Below are 17,585 nucleotides of genomic sequence, written 5' to 3' on the forward strand. Positions count from 1 at the left end.
TATTTTATAGCTCACAGTCCTCTACTCCCAGAATGTCAGTACAAGCCCTTTATTTTCTTTGTCTCATAAAATATTTTGGGAAAGCAGGGAATATCAGCACTGCTTTTGCACATCAGGAATTCTCACTGACACTTCAGTCTGCTACTGGCTCCCAACTCTCATGATGACAATGCTGTATGAGTAACAAACTTCCGTAATAGAACATCCTCACAATTTGGGTCTAGTAAGTTAAGTTTGGGAACTGGTGTGGTAAGGCCACACACCAACAATATTTATTTATTTTAGTCCTATGTTGATGTAAGTATATTACAGCTTGTCTTTACCTCTTACGAAAACCAAACCAAAGTAAAATCAACTTTGAAACAGGCATCGAAGTGTCTGCCAATCTATGAAAAGTGATCCATCTTAGGAAACAGGACTGATACAAAATACACTCCTAACACTTTGACTCCCCTGATACTGGGGGAAGATAACAGAGGTCTGCCCAAAGGTACTATCAGTAGCATTGGAGGCAATTCTGTAATTTTGTCTGCAAGGATTAAAGCACTGCTGGGGTCCAGTCAGGGAAAAAATCTTGAACCCTGTGACAGTCTGATGCTGACTTTGAAATGCTTCTCAATGCCACTCAGTGCTGAAAGGAGCAACAAATTAGTGAAGCATCACATTTACTCCCTGATCATTGCTACAGCACTCCAGTACATCCACCAAAGAACTGAACAACTCACTAAACCTCATGGATGACGTAAACCCAGAAGGAAGCTAAACAACATCATCTGCCAGTATCCTGGATCCCTCTCAGGCACAGAAAGTGGCACCATGGTGGCCTGCTTCCCCCCGAGCCAGTAATGCTGGGGAACAGCAGTGGTGACATGCTGATGCAAGGGCTGCTGTACTTTGGGGGAAACATAAAACCAACATCCTCAGCTTTTCTGGTGATGAGAGATCCCCCAGGATTTTCCCTAAAGGATTGTAATGCCTTACAGCCCCATCCAATTCTCATTAAACTAAATGGAAACAACCTCAATCACATCTGTGGAAATCAGATGTTTGCTGAGTTGGCTCAAGTCCCAAGTGAGGTAATTACATTCTTCCAACAGCTTCCATTGGAAAATTTCAGTGTGTGTGTCCCCTTCCCAAATGATCTCAAAGTAGCACTCTACTGATCATTTAAACTAAACAACTGCCCTAAATGCTCTTTTTTGACAACAATGATGAAAATGTGTGCAGTGATAATAAGCCATATGACAAAAGCGGGTACAACTCTCAGCAAGCAGCCCACTAAAATCAGATGGAAGGTATTACACTGGTATTTATGAAGGTCTGAAAAGAAATTTGTTGCTACCACTATATGTGTGTGTGACACATGCCTCTAAAATACATTACTTGTAGAGTTACAAACTTTTAATAAAATAAATATTTTATATCAAAATAACCATAGCAAAAGTAAAATTAATTTACATTAAAGTAAGAACCAATGTAGCAGTTCATCTGGTAAATTACAGGATGCATTAGAAATGTTATTTACAATTTTGATCCTCCAAACCACTTGTGTGTAACAAATTTAATTCAATGCACTATTCAGGAGCTTAAAGGTTAGTACACATTTAAATACTTTACCAGACTAAACCTTTGGAGATTCTAAAATCTGCTGTGTAGCATTTCAATACCTGGACTCAGCCTGCATACCCATGCTACACTTAATGTGGCTCTATCAAATAAGAATGCAAATCTATTGTCTTTTAAGTTATTTACAGGAGTGGTGCAGGTCAGTAAAGAAAAAAGACTTGAGAACAAGAAGAAACTTGTTCACCAATTTGCAGTCATGCTGCACTGCAGGGTTCAGCTAGCTTTGCTATGCCTTTAGGGATTTGGTATCACAAATTATTTTATGTAATGGGGACGTAATTTAGGAGTTTAGTTGGCTGTTTTAAAGAGGATATATTTTCTGTTCCTTTTCTAATAGGAATTATCAGGATAAATATTTGGTTCAACAGAGTAAAATGATTCTTGTCATTACCATTATGAAATAACAGACAGTTTTCTGGGAAGTAGCAGTGATGTTGGATAGATCTGCTCATTCTGCAGAATCAAAACCCAGCTGTCAGTAGGTTCCTAACAAAAATGGGCTGTTGAAATCCAAGGATGTTGCACAATTTAAAGACTTCAGTTCATGCATTAACTGAATAGAGAAGAGATTGTTGTAATTAGTTTCCCTTTTCCATTTTGCCTGTTCCTGCATACCTATATTGATATCAAGAAGAGCATTGTGCAGGAATATTTTTGTACTACACAATCACTGTTAAATAAATGCATGGCTGTTTCAGACTAGCCAAGTCAATGTTGACATCTCTTCATGCTATGTTATCACTGTTAACACTATGCCCTGAGTTCAGGGAGGATTTTTTTTGTCCATTGGTCCTCTCCACCCATCTTCCTATTTCCCATTGTCCTGGCCACCTCACTGTCCTAAGACTTGAAACTCATCAATAAATATTTCATGAGGCAAGCAAATTTAGGAATTGGTATTCTGGAACAGTTTCCTATAAAGTGATTACTATCACTGACTTGTAATCTAAAAGGCTATGCTAGGCTGAAATTTATGAATAGCAAGCTTGCCTTATCTTTGTCTGTCTTCCTTCCCTTGCCCATGCTGCAAGTAAATCTGTACCCATGGCACATAACAAACAAACAAACAACTGACTCCAGGGTTGAGACCAGAAATGCCATTTTCCAGCTTACAGCATGTGCTTGATGAAAATTGAGTCCTGAGGTCTTAGGAAACATGATAAAATAGCTGTTTTGGGAGGAAATGTGAGTTTGATACCTAAAGAATAAGCCAAACTGAACGCTGGATTAGCGAATATTTTTCTTGCGCTCATTTTTTCATGTGAGTTCTGGCTAGTAGAAAAGTGTTAATAAATACATATGAAACAGTGCAGAAGGAAAATAGAAAATCCACTGAAATCTGATAAGGAAGGAAGGACCATAAAAGTATCTATAAGAAATGTGTACAAGTTATTGAACATTGTTGACTATGTGAAGAATATATTTCCTCTCTAAAAACTGTCTCCAGTTAAAAAAAAAAAAAAAAAAAAAAAGTATCTGATGCCTGTCCTAGTACTGGAGGTTTCCTCCCCACTGGGCTTTATGGGTGATGGTCCTGACACAGGTCTAGGGGAAAAAACTTCTTGTATGTAAATGACTTTCAAACCAAGCAGCTCACCAGTTTTCACATACTCCTTCTCCCTTCTCCTTCAAGGAGCTGACACCCCTACTCCACTATGTCAAATAGATGGTTTGTGTGGCTGCATCACACTGACAATATAGGAGCTGCCAGCAAAGACTCAGGAGTATTGTTCAGGCTGCAACCTAAAATACCTGAGCCTCAGGTCTTCCTGAGACTAAAGGAAACCAAGGGATGAAGCTGGAAAACTTGGATGTGCCTTTCCAACAGGAACCTCTACAAAAGAAACAAGGGATTCACGCTGTCATATTCTGTAACCTTGGTGAAGACATTTGTTTAAGCTCAAGGAGCCTTAAATACCCAGTGTTATTTGCTCATTTTGTCCAAAGGCATTTCACAGCAAAATTCATAGCCTGTCCTTCAGCCAGGCCTCTGGTCCAGTGAGCTCCCTGACTCTTCATCAGATTGTGCATCGACAGAAGAAACTGAAATAATCGCTCTCCAAGTGAGAGAAATCAGGTCTCTAAGCCCAGAGAAAGCGTTTTCAGGCTGTGAATCCCTCTGTTAAAAGGGCTTAGCCTATAGGCCTTCCTGGATATCAAAGTATATGGGATCAGTACCAGTGCAGACACCAGTTCTTCCTTCTGGATAAACCTGAGCCTCCTATTTCGGTGTCATTCTGAAGAGGACCAATGCATTTAACTCGGATTTGTGTAACTCAGCTTACAGAGTCTGATTCTTAAAAGCTAACTGTAGAAATCCTAATAATTTCTGAAGCTCCTTTTTAAGATGTGGGTTGAAAAGCCTTTCCCATCTGAAATGATAAACTTCATCTTCCATTTTGGTGCCTCTCACTGTAATAGGAAAACAGTGCCAGCTATAGTACTGAAACATGCCCCCAGATGATATAGGGTCTGTGAGCAAATTAGGGAGCTCTTGCTGAAGTTGGTAATTAAGAGTAGATTCAGACTCTGAAATCTGCACAGGAGTAGGCAGATGGCTTGCTCAGCTGCCAGCTGGAACTCAGCCTTCATGAGGCAGTCATTCAAGTTCAGCACCACAGCTTCTTTCTATGGAGTCAGAGCAAACTCTTCTCATACCAAAATTCTTCTGAATATTTGAGGCCACTTCCAGAGCTCTTACAAGTGGCGTCATGTTCTGGAAGCAGTAGCAATGTTCAGATCTAGAACCATTCAAGAGCTTGCTTGACATAAAAGCCCAGACTAAAAAAGATAAAATGAATGCATGAAAGGATGCTATGTACCTACAGCATTCCTGAGAGCTCCTCTTGGTGGACAGTGTCTTAGTTTTTCACCCACCTTGGCAATATGGCATTGACGACCAGGTATTTTAATTCATATATCAGTAAAGGCATTCTTGTCTCTTTTAAAAATTTTTAAACACTTTAAAAAACACATTAACCAATGTAAGGAGAGTATTATATATTTACAAACCCTCAGGGAAGGCTTTAGTTTGGACAATTCTTAGCAGCAAACTCACCCAGTTCTAAGCAGAATAGTTAACAATAACAACAAAGAATGACATTCTGTTCTTCAGCCGTGCCAGCTTACAACAATTTCTCAGAATAACAGTGGCATTATCTACTCTTGGTTCTCATAAAACTACAAGAGAGTATCTTCTAGCTTGCCATAGTGCCTAGACACAAGTAGCTGAGGTAAGGATGGAATATAAATCTTAACAGTAATTCCTATATTTTCACTGTGCATTTAAACCATGCTTTTTAAAAGCAAATCTACTAACCACAGTCACAGGTGCCTTCTATCTTTTATGCAGCACATTGCTGAGAATGAAATCTTTAAATGTATTCTCAGTTCTAAGTTCAGAACAATTGTTCAATGAACTCTTATTTTTAAAGCAAGATTACAAACAATTATAACAGATATGTGTAATTCTGTAGGCACTTTATATGCCGGGAAGTTTGAAAAAGGCTAACAAAGACTGTGTTTCTTTTATGCATGTAAACACAATTTTAGTGCACTTTCTCTCACACGAAGTAATGAAATTTTAAGATACATTACCAGAACTGAAAGTAAGCCAGCAACAATGTTCAGTTTTCTGCTTGTAAATTGAATTCTCTACTCAATTTATAAGGTACTGGCACAACTTGACATATCTATAGTGCAATAAAATACCTACCAGAGTAATTGTAACATACAAAATAATAATCACAGTTATATGCTAGAGGAGACTCCTGGGGGTAGCCTGACACCCCTTGTTAAAATGCCATCACCAAGCCAAAGATAGGTGCTCATCCCTGTTTCTGCTATAGATGAATATCATCCCCTTGGCTTTAAAAGTTCATCTGAATGTGTTTTTTTGTTTTCTTATATTTTGTTAAAATGCCTTCAGCATCATGTGTTTTACAGAAGAATTTCTCCTTCCCTTTATTTCAGATTATACAACTCAAAACCAACTGCTGTTTCTGAAAAGGGTGTTCCAGACACATGCAATCAATAATGTATAATTCTGTTTGACACTGAGGTTACCTTCCCAGTGTGCTACTGGCTTAGAGATAGCATTTCCTTTCTGACAGGACAGTGCATTCTCAAGGTGATGCAGAGGAGGACATGGGTTTAGCCTGCAACAGGCTCTCCCTGTGCTGGGGATGGACAGTGGTGCAGCAGCTGCTCTGGTTCAAGGTCTAGGAGCCTGCTCTTCTGATTTCTCCTTTCCTCCTTGGCTTGTCCAAGGAGCCAAGATAACGGCCAGGGCAGGAATAGGGGACTCCTATTCCTACCCTGAGTGTGTCAGATGCATCGGTTCAGTTTGCTTTGATTGGAAGAGATTATTTCCCTGCCCATGGCTGGGGTGTTGGAACTACATGATCTTTAAGGTCCCTTCCAAGCAAAACCATTCAACGATTTTATGTAACCTCCTGGCAAGCATGGGTGCTTGCCAGTGCTTGATCCAGCTACATTCTGCAGCAGCAGCACTTCTAGGTCATGCTAGAGCAGCTTGTACTTCTAACGGCCTGAGGTTCCTCGCTTAGTCCTGCATGAGGATCAAACTGGCAGCTGTCATGAACGCAGAAGTTTAAGAGGACACGTTAAGGGGAGCCTATCAGAAGGCATATGAAAATAATTCATGGATTGTAAAATGTAATAATGTAAAAAAATAAACAAATGCTGCATGACAGAATCAATCATTAAAATGCTGATGGAGTATAATTTGGTTGGATCTCAGACTACATGCTATTCCTTCCAGACAAAGATTTTCATCTGCTTCATGAGGTTTTACTTCCATTCTTCCACCCCTCAGTATCTATTCAGACATTTGGGATTTAAAAGATTTTTCAGGATTCCTCCTTTAAAGCAGTCAAAATATGCTGGACCCCCAGAAATAATCACAGCATTTTCATGTTGTGAGTTTATAAAATAACAGAGTTCAACCGGTTTTGTCTCATGATATTTGTGTCTTCTGGATGTGTGTGGGCAGTATTTTCAAGCTTTTCCCTATCAGCAGGAGATCTAGAAATTTTATTTAACATAAAAAAAAAGGATGAAGTTCTCATCTACACTCTGGGACTGGGGGTTCAGGGAGAAAACAAAGTAACCTGAGATTTGCATTTAAATTGCTATATTTAGAAATAATGGGGCTTTTTCCTCATCTAATATTGTACTGTAATAGCTCTGTCTTTTACTTCTTCTGTGTTCCAAAATAAATCCTTATTTCTGATTTTCCCCACTTCTTCTCCAGTGTAAAGCTGCATGTATTTGCTTGGCATGAGTAGCTGCCAATGATTTGATGACAGGAGGGGAGACAAGAAGACTTAAATTCATGCCTTCCCACTTCCTCCAGAACTGTTCTTTAGACTTCCCTGAACATCAAGAAACTTCTTTATCTTCTCAAAATCTCTCCATACAAATATTCTTTGCCAAGATACATAAATGGAGTTTGCCAATGTCAGACTGTTCCTAAGCTGAGAACTCTGCTTACTGTTTCGATAAATCTATGTGTGTATACATATAAACATATGTATACATAGTCCTCATTTCTACAGGCAGTCAGCTACTACTCAAGATGATCTCTGAAGCAGAAACTAAATTTTTTTTCGGGATAACCTAAGATATTAGGCAATGACTAACACTGGCATGTGCTGTGAAAATATAAATCATAGCTATTGCTGCAAACTTTATTCTGATTTTGTGGTAGGCCTACTCTATAAATCCACTTTCCAAATCTGAAAGCATTCTATTATCAGCATTTTGCTTCTTTTTTTATGAACTTAGAAAAGAATGTGCCCTCTCCTCCCTGTGCCAGTAACACCTGTGCTCCGGGAACCATTAGGAGAAGCCTAATGAATTCATTTTCTGCAAACGATCAAGCTGTCAGGTTATAAAAATTAAGTTTCAGAAAGACCCCAGGAACAAAATTCTCAATTTTCTAATAACACACATAGTCTGGTAATAACTCCTTGATAATCTTGATGCCACATAAGAATGAAAAATTAAGAAATTAACTTTACTGCCATTTATGGAGGGCAATAAGCACTCTTAATACACCTCAGCTGATCAATCAAGAAAGGCGGGAGGGCAAAATAGCAGAGACCAGCAGGGGGAAAGAAATGATGAGATGTGTCTAGGATGACTGCTGAATGCTGAAATTTTTACTTAAATGGCTAAATACATAAATCCAGAATTATTTTATTTGCTAAATTACCCAAATATATCTATAACTTGGTACTCAGCTTACTAAGATATTATTTAGAATTAAATTAGACCTAAGTCTTACAGTTACTTTTACATTTTTACTACAGTTCTCTCTACAGCCTCCAGTCCCATTTTATTTTGACAGTTATTCACTAGGCCAAGGAGAGGGAAATAAAACTTTCTCTGCAAACAGAATGTGAGACAAGTCTGCACAGAACATCAGGTTTTAGCCTGAATTATCACAGAGATTTGAGCGCCTGGTTTGGGGGATTATCAGTCAGTTGTACAAGATGAATCAAATTTAGGGCTTTTGAGCACCAGCTACTGAGGCCAAATGGAGTGGCAAGCCAGCCAAAGATTTCAGAATACAGTTTGTACAGAAATGTAACTTTGCTATCTTACATTGTAATTGTATAAAGAGAGCATTGGAAATATGCAATATCTTCCTATTAAAGAGGCAATAACAGTATCCTGAATTCAATGCAATCAGCTATTGCACCTTTCCAGATTTTACCCCAAGCATTAACAGCATACCATTATTCAATCAGATGTATGCTGGAATTTTATTGGATTTTTGCTGTCTTATTTACTGGCAGAATGAGGTCTCCTGTTCATACAGGAATGTGTCATTAGAAAACACATCAACATCACTTTGATTTCACAATTATTAAGTAAACTAGTGGTAATTTATGTCAATTTTTATTTGTGTATGGTTAGTACCAGTATCCTGACATTTTAAGTCTCCACCCAAAAGCTGTTGCTGCCATTACCACAGTCTTGCTACAACACACTTACTGTAAATGTATAGCAGATATTTTCCTGGCCTGTAGACAAAGACCCAGATGTAAGAACAATGAGAAGGAAGAAGGAAAGAACTGATATATCTTATAAAATCTTTTAATGCATTTTGTTTTCAGAAGAATAAATGCTGGTTTATCTGCTCTGTTTTCCCCCTTTTTTTAGGTGTTGCATTTACTATATTTAAAATGTAAAATGTTAAAGCAGAGATGGTACCTTTTTCCACTTTCTGGTAAAGAGATTAAAAAGTCTGCAGACTAAAGATAAATAAGGATTGAAAATATAAGAACCAAATAAGTTAGAGTGACATTTATACACAGTTCAGTTACGGAAAAACAACCGTACTGTGATTATGCAAATCAGCCACTCACAACCAAAATGCAGGGATTTACATAACGGAGAAAAAAATTCCTCACAGTTATGCTTCAGTAACTTACCAGATTCCTGCACTTTAATTGTATGACTCAGTGTAATAAAATTATCCCACTTGCTTTATCCAGAGTGAAATGTATGTTAGGACATCGCCATTCTGAAGGGTTTGCATGCTTTTGGAAGCCTGCGTTCTCCTGTCACAAAATGTGGTGGATGTTCTATTTTAAAGAGATACAAATCAAGAAAAAAACTCTGTATTTTCTGCTTGTACCTATGAAAATTTTAACCCGGCTTACGCACTGCATCACTGTTCTTGAAATAATGTATACTGATACAAACAGGTCTTTTCTTTTTCTTGGAACTTTTATTTCCTCCTTCTACTAAATTCATCCTTTTTTTTGGACAAAACAAGACTTCTCTTGTGCATACATCACAGAAGAAAACACCAGTCTAATTTAAATTGTGCAGACCCTATCTTGTAGTTTTGCAAAGTGAACTTTTAATGGGAATCCTAATATTTTTAGTTAGCTAGTATGTCTAGACTATTTAACTTCTGACATATGTGTGTTCTACAAAACAGTCTTTTTAAAAAATGAATCTTCTATTGTAAGCCACATGAAAGGAACAGTATTTATTCAGCTGGATATAGTTTGCTGTACCTTTATCTTTGTTATCATTAATTCCCTGATTAGAATGTTGTCATTTCTTTTTTTTTTTAATATAAACGTGACCTGATATTATATAATTTCTAAGATAAAACAGAAAGAGAAGACTACATAAATTAGTCCCTACTATGGCTTGGCCTTTTTAGCACTCAAGCCAAGTTGATTGCAGGTGAGCTTTTTCACAACACTCTATCCTATTATACATCCACTACATCATGACGGCTTATATTCCATCTGCAGACATCTTAGGCAGAGGCAACTAAAACATTTAATTTTTTATCTCTCACATAAGCAAAAGGGCACTGAAAACAAAATCCTCTTGTATTAAGTACTGCAATTTCAAAGCCGTTCCTGTCCTGTGGGGATGAACATGAGACCTTTGGAAGTAAAAATGATAAAGCACATGAACTAGAAAACAGGCTTGTCCCTCATCTGTAAAGATTAGAGAACTTGCTGACTACGGCATTCCACTGCCATGTGTAAAACTCAAATCAGGTCTTCAGTTTGAATCTACCAGAGGAAAAACCTGGTCCATGGTCTTGGATGTGTTCTTAAACACAAGCATCAGTGCTATCCCAACAGGGCCCATGCACCGTATTTCTTCTCTCTCACAGAGCAAGGAATTCCCAGAAAGGCACTATACAAACAATTTGGTTTGTACTAATTTACATTCTGCTCTGTTTTAAGAGAGATTCTCAAAAAATTTGCAGCCAGCTGTAAGAGGTAAGTCCTGAGAACTTTTCCACCACAATTAAATTTTTCTTGGCAGTAGACTGAAAACACCACACTGACAACTCCCCACTGACATAAACTGAACAACTCATGAGAAAATGCTATAATCTTCCAACATGGAAATGAGGTCTCCTCTGCCCTCCTGCCCCCAGTATTCTGTACACAGCCTAACTAAACTTGTTTTATGTTTATGTTAGTTTATAAATGAAAAATACATACAGACCTCTGTGTAACACAGCCCATTCTTGCAGGATTTATTACTGAGGAAAATGGGCAAAAGAGAAGTTATCTGGAATATAAAACGCTCAAAACATGTCAATGGCATGAATTTCATAGCTAGTATTTCAAAAAAGCCCCCACACAAGTCCCTTGCCCCTCTGTATTACAATGAACATTCAACTTTCTTCTTGAAATGGCAGACCCCCCCCAGTACAGCAAAACATTATGTTACATAATTATAGCCACAGCATTTCATAGAGATCCTGGGAAGATCCAATCACATCTGCAGCCTCTATAATAAGAGCAGACAATTGGCATGGGATTTGTGACTACCTTAGTTTCATTTCCCCTCAACAACAATACTGCATGATCTTGGATAAGAGACCAGATTTCTAAGATGGAGGCAATATGTTCTGGTCTCACTGTCAGCATAAGGTACCACATTTTATAAACACTATAATGTATTTCACAGTAAGTAAGACTTGCTTTATGGCCTAATATTCTTTTCTAAGTAAGCATTTTCATTATGTAACAGTAGGGTTTTTTTTCTTTCATGAAGAGAAAATAAAAGTTTTAGTCAATTAAACTTGAAAAGATTCTCCAGATTGGACTTTCCACTTGTTTTTGCTGTGGTTTTAAAAAACCATGCAGCAGGGCATTCCAAGTTTCTCTCTACCTACAGGCCTTTTCCTACACCTACCAACTACTGAGTTCCTCATACTGGAAACCATTTATGCCTTTGTGAAGTTAAAATGAAAGTTTAAAAATAAGAGAATAGCTACATAAAAGTCTCACCTACATTATTTACATAGCATGGTGAAATAAAAATTACAAGACAAATGTTTCAAATTCTGGCTGTTTCTCCCTCAATTTCTTCTCATTTCCCCTCCTTTTTTTTTTTACACTTGTATTTTTGTATTTTTATTCTTAGTTTTGTTTTCCCTTGATATCATCAGACAATTTCATTTCAGTACGGTTTGCACGGGACTGCACAAATCACCAAAATAATGGCACGCAAATTTCTTGCCTCTGTAACACCTTAATTCTTGCAAGTGAGAATTTGGAGTGACAGAGCAAAGCTGTTTGCTATCAATTTTGCAAAAACCTCATCTCGTCACATTGCCAAGATCCATTTATAGATAAAAAAAAAAGATTAATATTCTAATTTGTTATCTGTCTTTATCAGTCACAGAGCATTTCTTTACACAAAGGATAGCCTTTTAAACTGAAAATTCTTACATATGTTAAAATACTACTCTGAAAATATTTTACATTTACTTATTCTTATGAAGAAAAAATTATTAAAGATTGAATGACTCTCTAATGCCTGCTGTTAAAACACATACACAAACAGACTTCACCTTCATATTTACAAAAATGACAAAATGATCTGCTGGTAGCATTAGGCAATTTTTCTCTCATTAACAAAAAGAATTTTTTCTGTATTATATAAAATGCCATTGACAATACTGAATTAGTTCTACGTGTGATACCAGCGTATGTATAGTAAAACATACCAGACAGGTTCAAGAACCCCAGTAAAATCATAAATAACAGCACAAAACTAATGCTTGTATTTTTTTTATGTGAACAAATTGAGGCCTCAAATTTGAGTCAATACTTTTTAGCACAAACCAAAAGAACCCTGCTGACTTTAGTTCTACTAACTTCACAAAAATATACATTTATACTTCTAAGTTTTCTGCATAGGTATGTGAACTTGTGCAAACAGCATCAGTGGCTGATCTACTAGAATAACTGTGTGGGAAAAGCATAGTTACATTCATACATTGCTGATGTATTAGCTATTTTCTTGTGAAAACCTCATTTTCCCATTTCTCTCTGCATCTTCTAATCTCCAAAGATACAAGTCCCCTTGTTTTCTCCATATTTATGAGTTCTTGCCAAATACTACTTCAAGGTAATATGCCCACACACATATGTCATAAACATGAAACCTTAAGTATTACTTGTAGGAAACATTTTACTGACTGGTCCCACAGCCACAGTGATGTTCTCTAGATTCAGTTTTAATGATTCAGCAGTAATTCATCATTAAAAATAGACATAAATTACATATGAGTTGGACTCTCTTTTTCCTACTTCAGTTAATTTTGAGGAACTTACAAAACCAGTTTAATCTTGTGATTTTACCAGCTTTGACTAGAAAACATTCAGTATGCTGTCTAAATAAATGTCAAGGAAGAAAATGTCAAATTAAATCTAGTCTGCCAACAGAAGCTTTTTCATCAATCAAGTTTTACTTACATGGAATTTTGTTCAGTTCATTCATGAACTTCTCTTTTAGCTTAGAAAATGCATCTTCTTTTCCTCCCCCTCCTCCCGGACTGGCTGGCTCGGTGACATTACTTGGAGGGGCTGCTGCTACTGTGGTTGCTGGCGGTGCTGCCAGGGCCTCATGATGACTTTCACTCACCATTTTCACTCCTGGGTAAGCTGCTGGAATAAAAAGAAAAACACAACAAAAAACCAAAAGGTAATATAATTGAAATGTATCTCTCATCAATAAATGAATAAATAGGCAGAATATCACTTGGTTCTCATACTTACTGCGTAAATATGACTGCATTTTCATATAGTTTCAAGTTCTTCATAAAATATTTATTAGACAAGAGAGTAAAGTCTTTTGCAGGGTTAATTTCAGCCAGAATAATTTTATTGTTTAGAGCACTTTTCCAACGGTTTGCATTTTGGAACCGCTACATTTGAAACCTCAAAATTCCTGTAAAAATCTCATACAGATTTACGTTTTGCTCTTCAATTTGAAAGTATAAGCAAATTGTGTAATAAATGCTCCCTATGTGCAAATTTTAATGTATTTACATATTTATTTTTCTGTGAGAATTACAGAGGTGTGGGTCAGGGACAAAGTTTCTATACAGGAAATAAATGAGGTGATAAGGACATAGTACACACTTTTGATTTCCTGTTGAAGTAGTAACTTATTGTTTCCTATTTAAAGCTGTGTATCAAATAGAAATTGATTTGCATGCATTTTTATCTTTACTAAGTGAAGAAAATGTTCCTTCCAGTTATTTAGTGTGACACTTGCTACTGACAATATTCTCTTAAATTATTCAGGTATCTTACTGTATTCATGAAAATACAACATCTGTAGGGAGTCTAAATGCAGCCATTTTGAAATATCTATGAGGCTGTCCCAAGCATAATCCCGTATCAGTTTATTTTTAATTTCATGTTGTTTAATGGGCATTTTGGAAAACCTTTATTTGAGCAGTATATTACTGTATTGGGTTTGCATGGCAAAGTGTTGGTAGTGGGGTGGCTACTGGCTGGTGTCTGTGAGAAGCTGCCAGACACTTCCCCCACGTTCTGCAGAGCCAATTCCAGACGGCTCCAGGATGGACTTGCACCTGACCAAGGCCAAGCCATCGGCAATGGTGGTAGCACCTTTGGGATAACATATTTAAGAGGGGAAAATACTGCTGCACAGCAGCTACTGGGAGAGAAGAGTGAGAATATGTGAGAGGAACAGCCGGGCTGACACTGAGGTCAGGCCTAAAGGAGGGACAGGAGGTGCTTCAGGTGCCGGAGCAGAGATTCCCCTGCCGCCTGTGGAGGACCCCACACTGGAGCAGATGAGTGCCTGAAGGAGGCTGTGACCCCAAAGGAAGTCTGTGCTGGAGCAGGGTCCTGGCAGGACCTGTGGCCCCATGGAGAGAGGAGCTCACACTGAGCAGGTTTGCTGGCAGGACCTGGGACCTCACGGAGTACCCACTCTGGAGCAGTGTGTTCCTGAAGGACTGCATCCTGTAGAAGGGACCATGCTGGGGCAGTTCATGGAGAGCTATACCCCATGAGAAGGACTCAAATTAGAGAAGGCTGTGAAGGACTGTCTCTTTTGGGAGGGATCCCACACTGGAGGCAGAGAAAGAGTGTGAGGAGTCCTCCCTCTGAGGAGGAGGGAGGGCAGAGACAATGTGCGATAGACTGACTACAACCACCATTCCCCATCTCCCCGCACTGTTGAGAAAATCCAGAGTGAAGCTAAGCCCTGGAAGAAGGGAGAGGCGAGGGAAGGTGTTTAAAGATTTGGTTTCATTTCTCAATACTCTACTCTGCTTTGATTGGTAATAAATTAAGCCAATTTCCCTAATTCAAGTCTGTTTTGACTGACGGTAATGGGTGAGTGATGTCTTCATGTCCTTATTTTGATCCAGGAGCCTTTGGTCGTATATTCCCTCCACTGTCCAGCTGAGGAGGGGAGGAATAGAGCAGCTTTGGTGGGAACCTGGCACCCAGCCAGGGTCAACCTACCACAGTCACATAGCAAAGAATTTTGGGCCAGTGGGATGAAGGTGAGAAGATATGCACAAAGAAATTTCAGCAACACAGGAAGGCTAGCTGAAATGTTTATCCAGGTTTTGAAAACATTGTTCTGATTTTCTGCTGCATCATAAATATCACTGATCTGAATAACGTCAGAAAACCAGAGGGAGAAAAGGCTTGAGAAAAAGCAAACATTCATTATTGCTCTGATTGTACAATTGCTTGCAGCCCCAAAAGACTTATGGCCTTTAACCTTTACCTGAGAAATTTAAACATCAACATAGGAACAAAAGGCAACATGCATCAAAATCAAAGGGGCGTAAGAGCACCTGACTGCATAAAATATGATGAATCATGACCTTTCTTGTCTTATGCAATTGTTTTCATGGATGTTGCTAAAGAGTGCCCAAATCACTAAATCAAGATAAGAATTGGCCTTTTGTCCTTCAACTTCAGTTCTACAAGTCCACAGTCATGAAAACCTGCAGGTGCAGACCTCACTGCAGCAGAGCAAACCTTTTGAAATCATCCTCACCATTCCTATCATTCAACAGGGGTTTGCACACTGGTATAGTCTGGAATACAAAAGCCATTCCCCAATACTGTCGTATGATGAAAAAGATTTTAACAAAATAGGGGGTTGGTCTTGTTCTGAAGAAGCAATTTGGTGGATATTTTGTAGCAATTTTATTGATGCAGCAGCGCATAAAGCAGTATTCCCTGCCTGCCCATCACTTCTGTCCTTGCCCTCAAGTCTATAGCCTAATATAAAATCATGTTGATATTAACACAGAATATGTATACAATACAGCTTCATAAATATTTCATAAGCATGTGGTCTTAACTATTTCCCTGTAACTACATGGGAGCAGTTTACTATCAAAAGCAGATGAAAACTGATGGAAAGATTCCAGTTAATATCCATGAACTTTGGCTCAAGCCTGAGATACCTGTGAGTATTTCCCCAATTGCCTCACAAAACAACAACTGGAAAAAACAAGTAGTACATAATTTGGGTAGCATGAAATAACATGCCAGCTACTCCAGACTAAGAGGCTTTTTCCATGTGCTCTGATGAATGCCAAATACTATGAAGCAAAACATGTAGAGTCACAAGCTGTAAACACTAGTGCTGTTTTATGTTATGGCATTTTGTCAGTGACTGTCAGTTAAACCAGAAGGAAAGATGTACGTCATAATTAAATCAAAATTAAATTGCTTAATTATAATATATTGCTTAATTATTTCAGGCCTGGCAGTTGACTATTTTATTTTGTAATGGAAGACAAAATTTGCAGTGATGACTTTCAGCTAATTAAAAATTAAGGCAAATGTAATTTATTTGCTTCTAGTTTTGGAACTATATTTTGAAAATATGTTTAAAGAACAAATTTGAAGCATTACACTTTGATTTACTTAAAAGGAGGAAACCCAACAAAACAGATTATTCCTGTGATCTCCAGGAACAACCCTCAGTAGAGTCCTAGTGCAGTTAGAGGTCACTTTGTCTAATGAGGCATGCACAAATGGTTTGAGACTTGCTACAGACCCTTTGACCTTTACATGCCAATGACACAGTCCTGGTATTTCAAAAAGGTGTCAAGGGGCTGAAGAGGAATCTTGACTCAGAAAAAGCTTTCTGCAAAGAGCACATGCCCACTTGCTTGTAACATCTGATGGCTTTCGTACCTCTAAAGCTGCAGCTTTCCACAGTAACGGTATAAACACCATGGTATTAGAGACTGCGGAATACAGAATAATTAGATTTAAATTGGCCTTTTTAAGAAAAGGGGGTTATTTGAATGCCGCAGTGCATCGCTGAAGGTAAAGATCTACAAATCACTTGCAGATTATCTGCCGTGTATGAAATGGTAGTTGCAAGAAAAAATTTCTTCTAAGTTAGAAAACGAAATGTCATACAACTCAACTACAATTTCTAGTTCAATGTTCACTACAATGTTTATCATGCTATGTATGAAACATCACGTTTCATGTGCAACATCCAGTCATAAATGAGTACATTTGTAATCATAAATAAAAGTACAATTTAATTTATGTGCTTCTATAAAATGCAGCATAGACTACATTTCCTGAGCATGTCAATTCTTTGGCATACCACTGCCCATTCACTGCCCAGTAGTGCCATATAATCATTGTAAGACATGTGAAACAATGAACAACAAACAAACACATGGATTACTTCAAAGTAATGCTTGTTTCTATTCAGAAGCAGGTATGTGCTGACTGAAAATCCAGTTGAACCCTTGAGGAGACCAGGCATTTAGAGCTTTACTGCTTCCTATGCCAGAATAACTCTGGGAAACATGAATTATCAGCTCAAACTTCTACATAATTTCTACATAATTTCCTCTGAAAATAAAGCAATTGAGTAATACACATATACACTCTGGAGGTTTGTAAGAAGCAAGGGATTTGGTTATGGAGGTACAAAGTATTGGCTGACTGCCTTAGTATGCACTGGTATGAATCCTGATGGTGAGAGTCCCATTGGAAAGCACCTCTTAAGAAAGCAGTACAGTAGCAACGACTCTTGGGAGAGGAGAGTAAGGAGAAGAGAGGAGTAAAGATGTGCAAAACTTCACACATGGATGAATACAGAGCACTGAATGGATC

The 17,585-nt window shown here is 38.0% G+C and overlaps 1 protein-coding gene across 6 annotated transcripts in view; it reads right to left on the reverse strand.

Moving 5' to 3' along the window:
• SYT1 (synaptotagmin 1) overlaps positions 1–17,585 on the reverse strand; it is a 337,561-nt gene that overhangs the window by 111,352 nt on the left and 208,624 nt on the right. For 4 of the 6 annotated variants that reach the window (XM_042017689.1, XM_042017687.1, XM_042017684.1 and 1 more), the window contains one exon: positions 12,909–13,100. The exons of 1 other annotated variant lie outside the window; for it this stretch is intronic. In XM_042017689.1, the coding sequence (XP_041873623.1) occupies positions 12,909–13,080 (172 nt within the window). In that variant the 5' untranslated portion in view covers positions 13,081–13,100. The remainder of the gene's footprint in view (positions 1–12,908; positions 13,101–17,585) is intronic. One more of the 6 variants, XM_042017686.1, reaches the window with a different exon arrangement.

The sequence above is a fragment of the Corvus kubaryi genome, unplaced genomic scaffold (assembly GCF_017639235.1).
Source record: "Corvus kubaryi isolate FWS band 111438036 unplaced genomic scaffold, C.kubaryi_AGA036_p1.0 137, whole genome shotgun sequence".
NCBI lineage: Eukaryota > Metazoa > Chordata > Aves > Passeriformes > Corvidae > Corvus > Corvus kubaryi.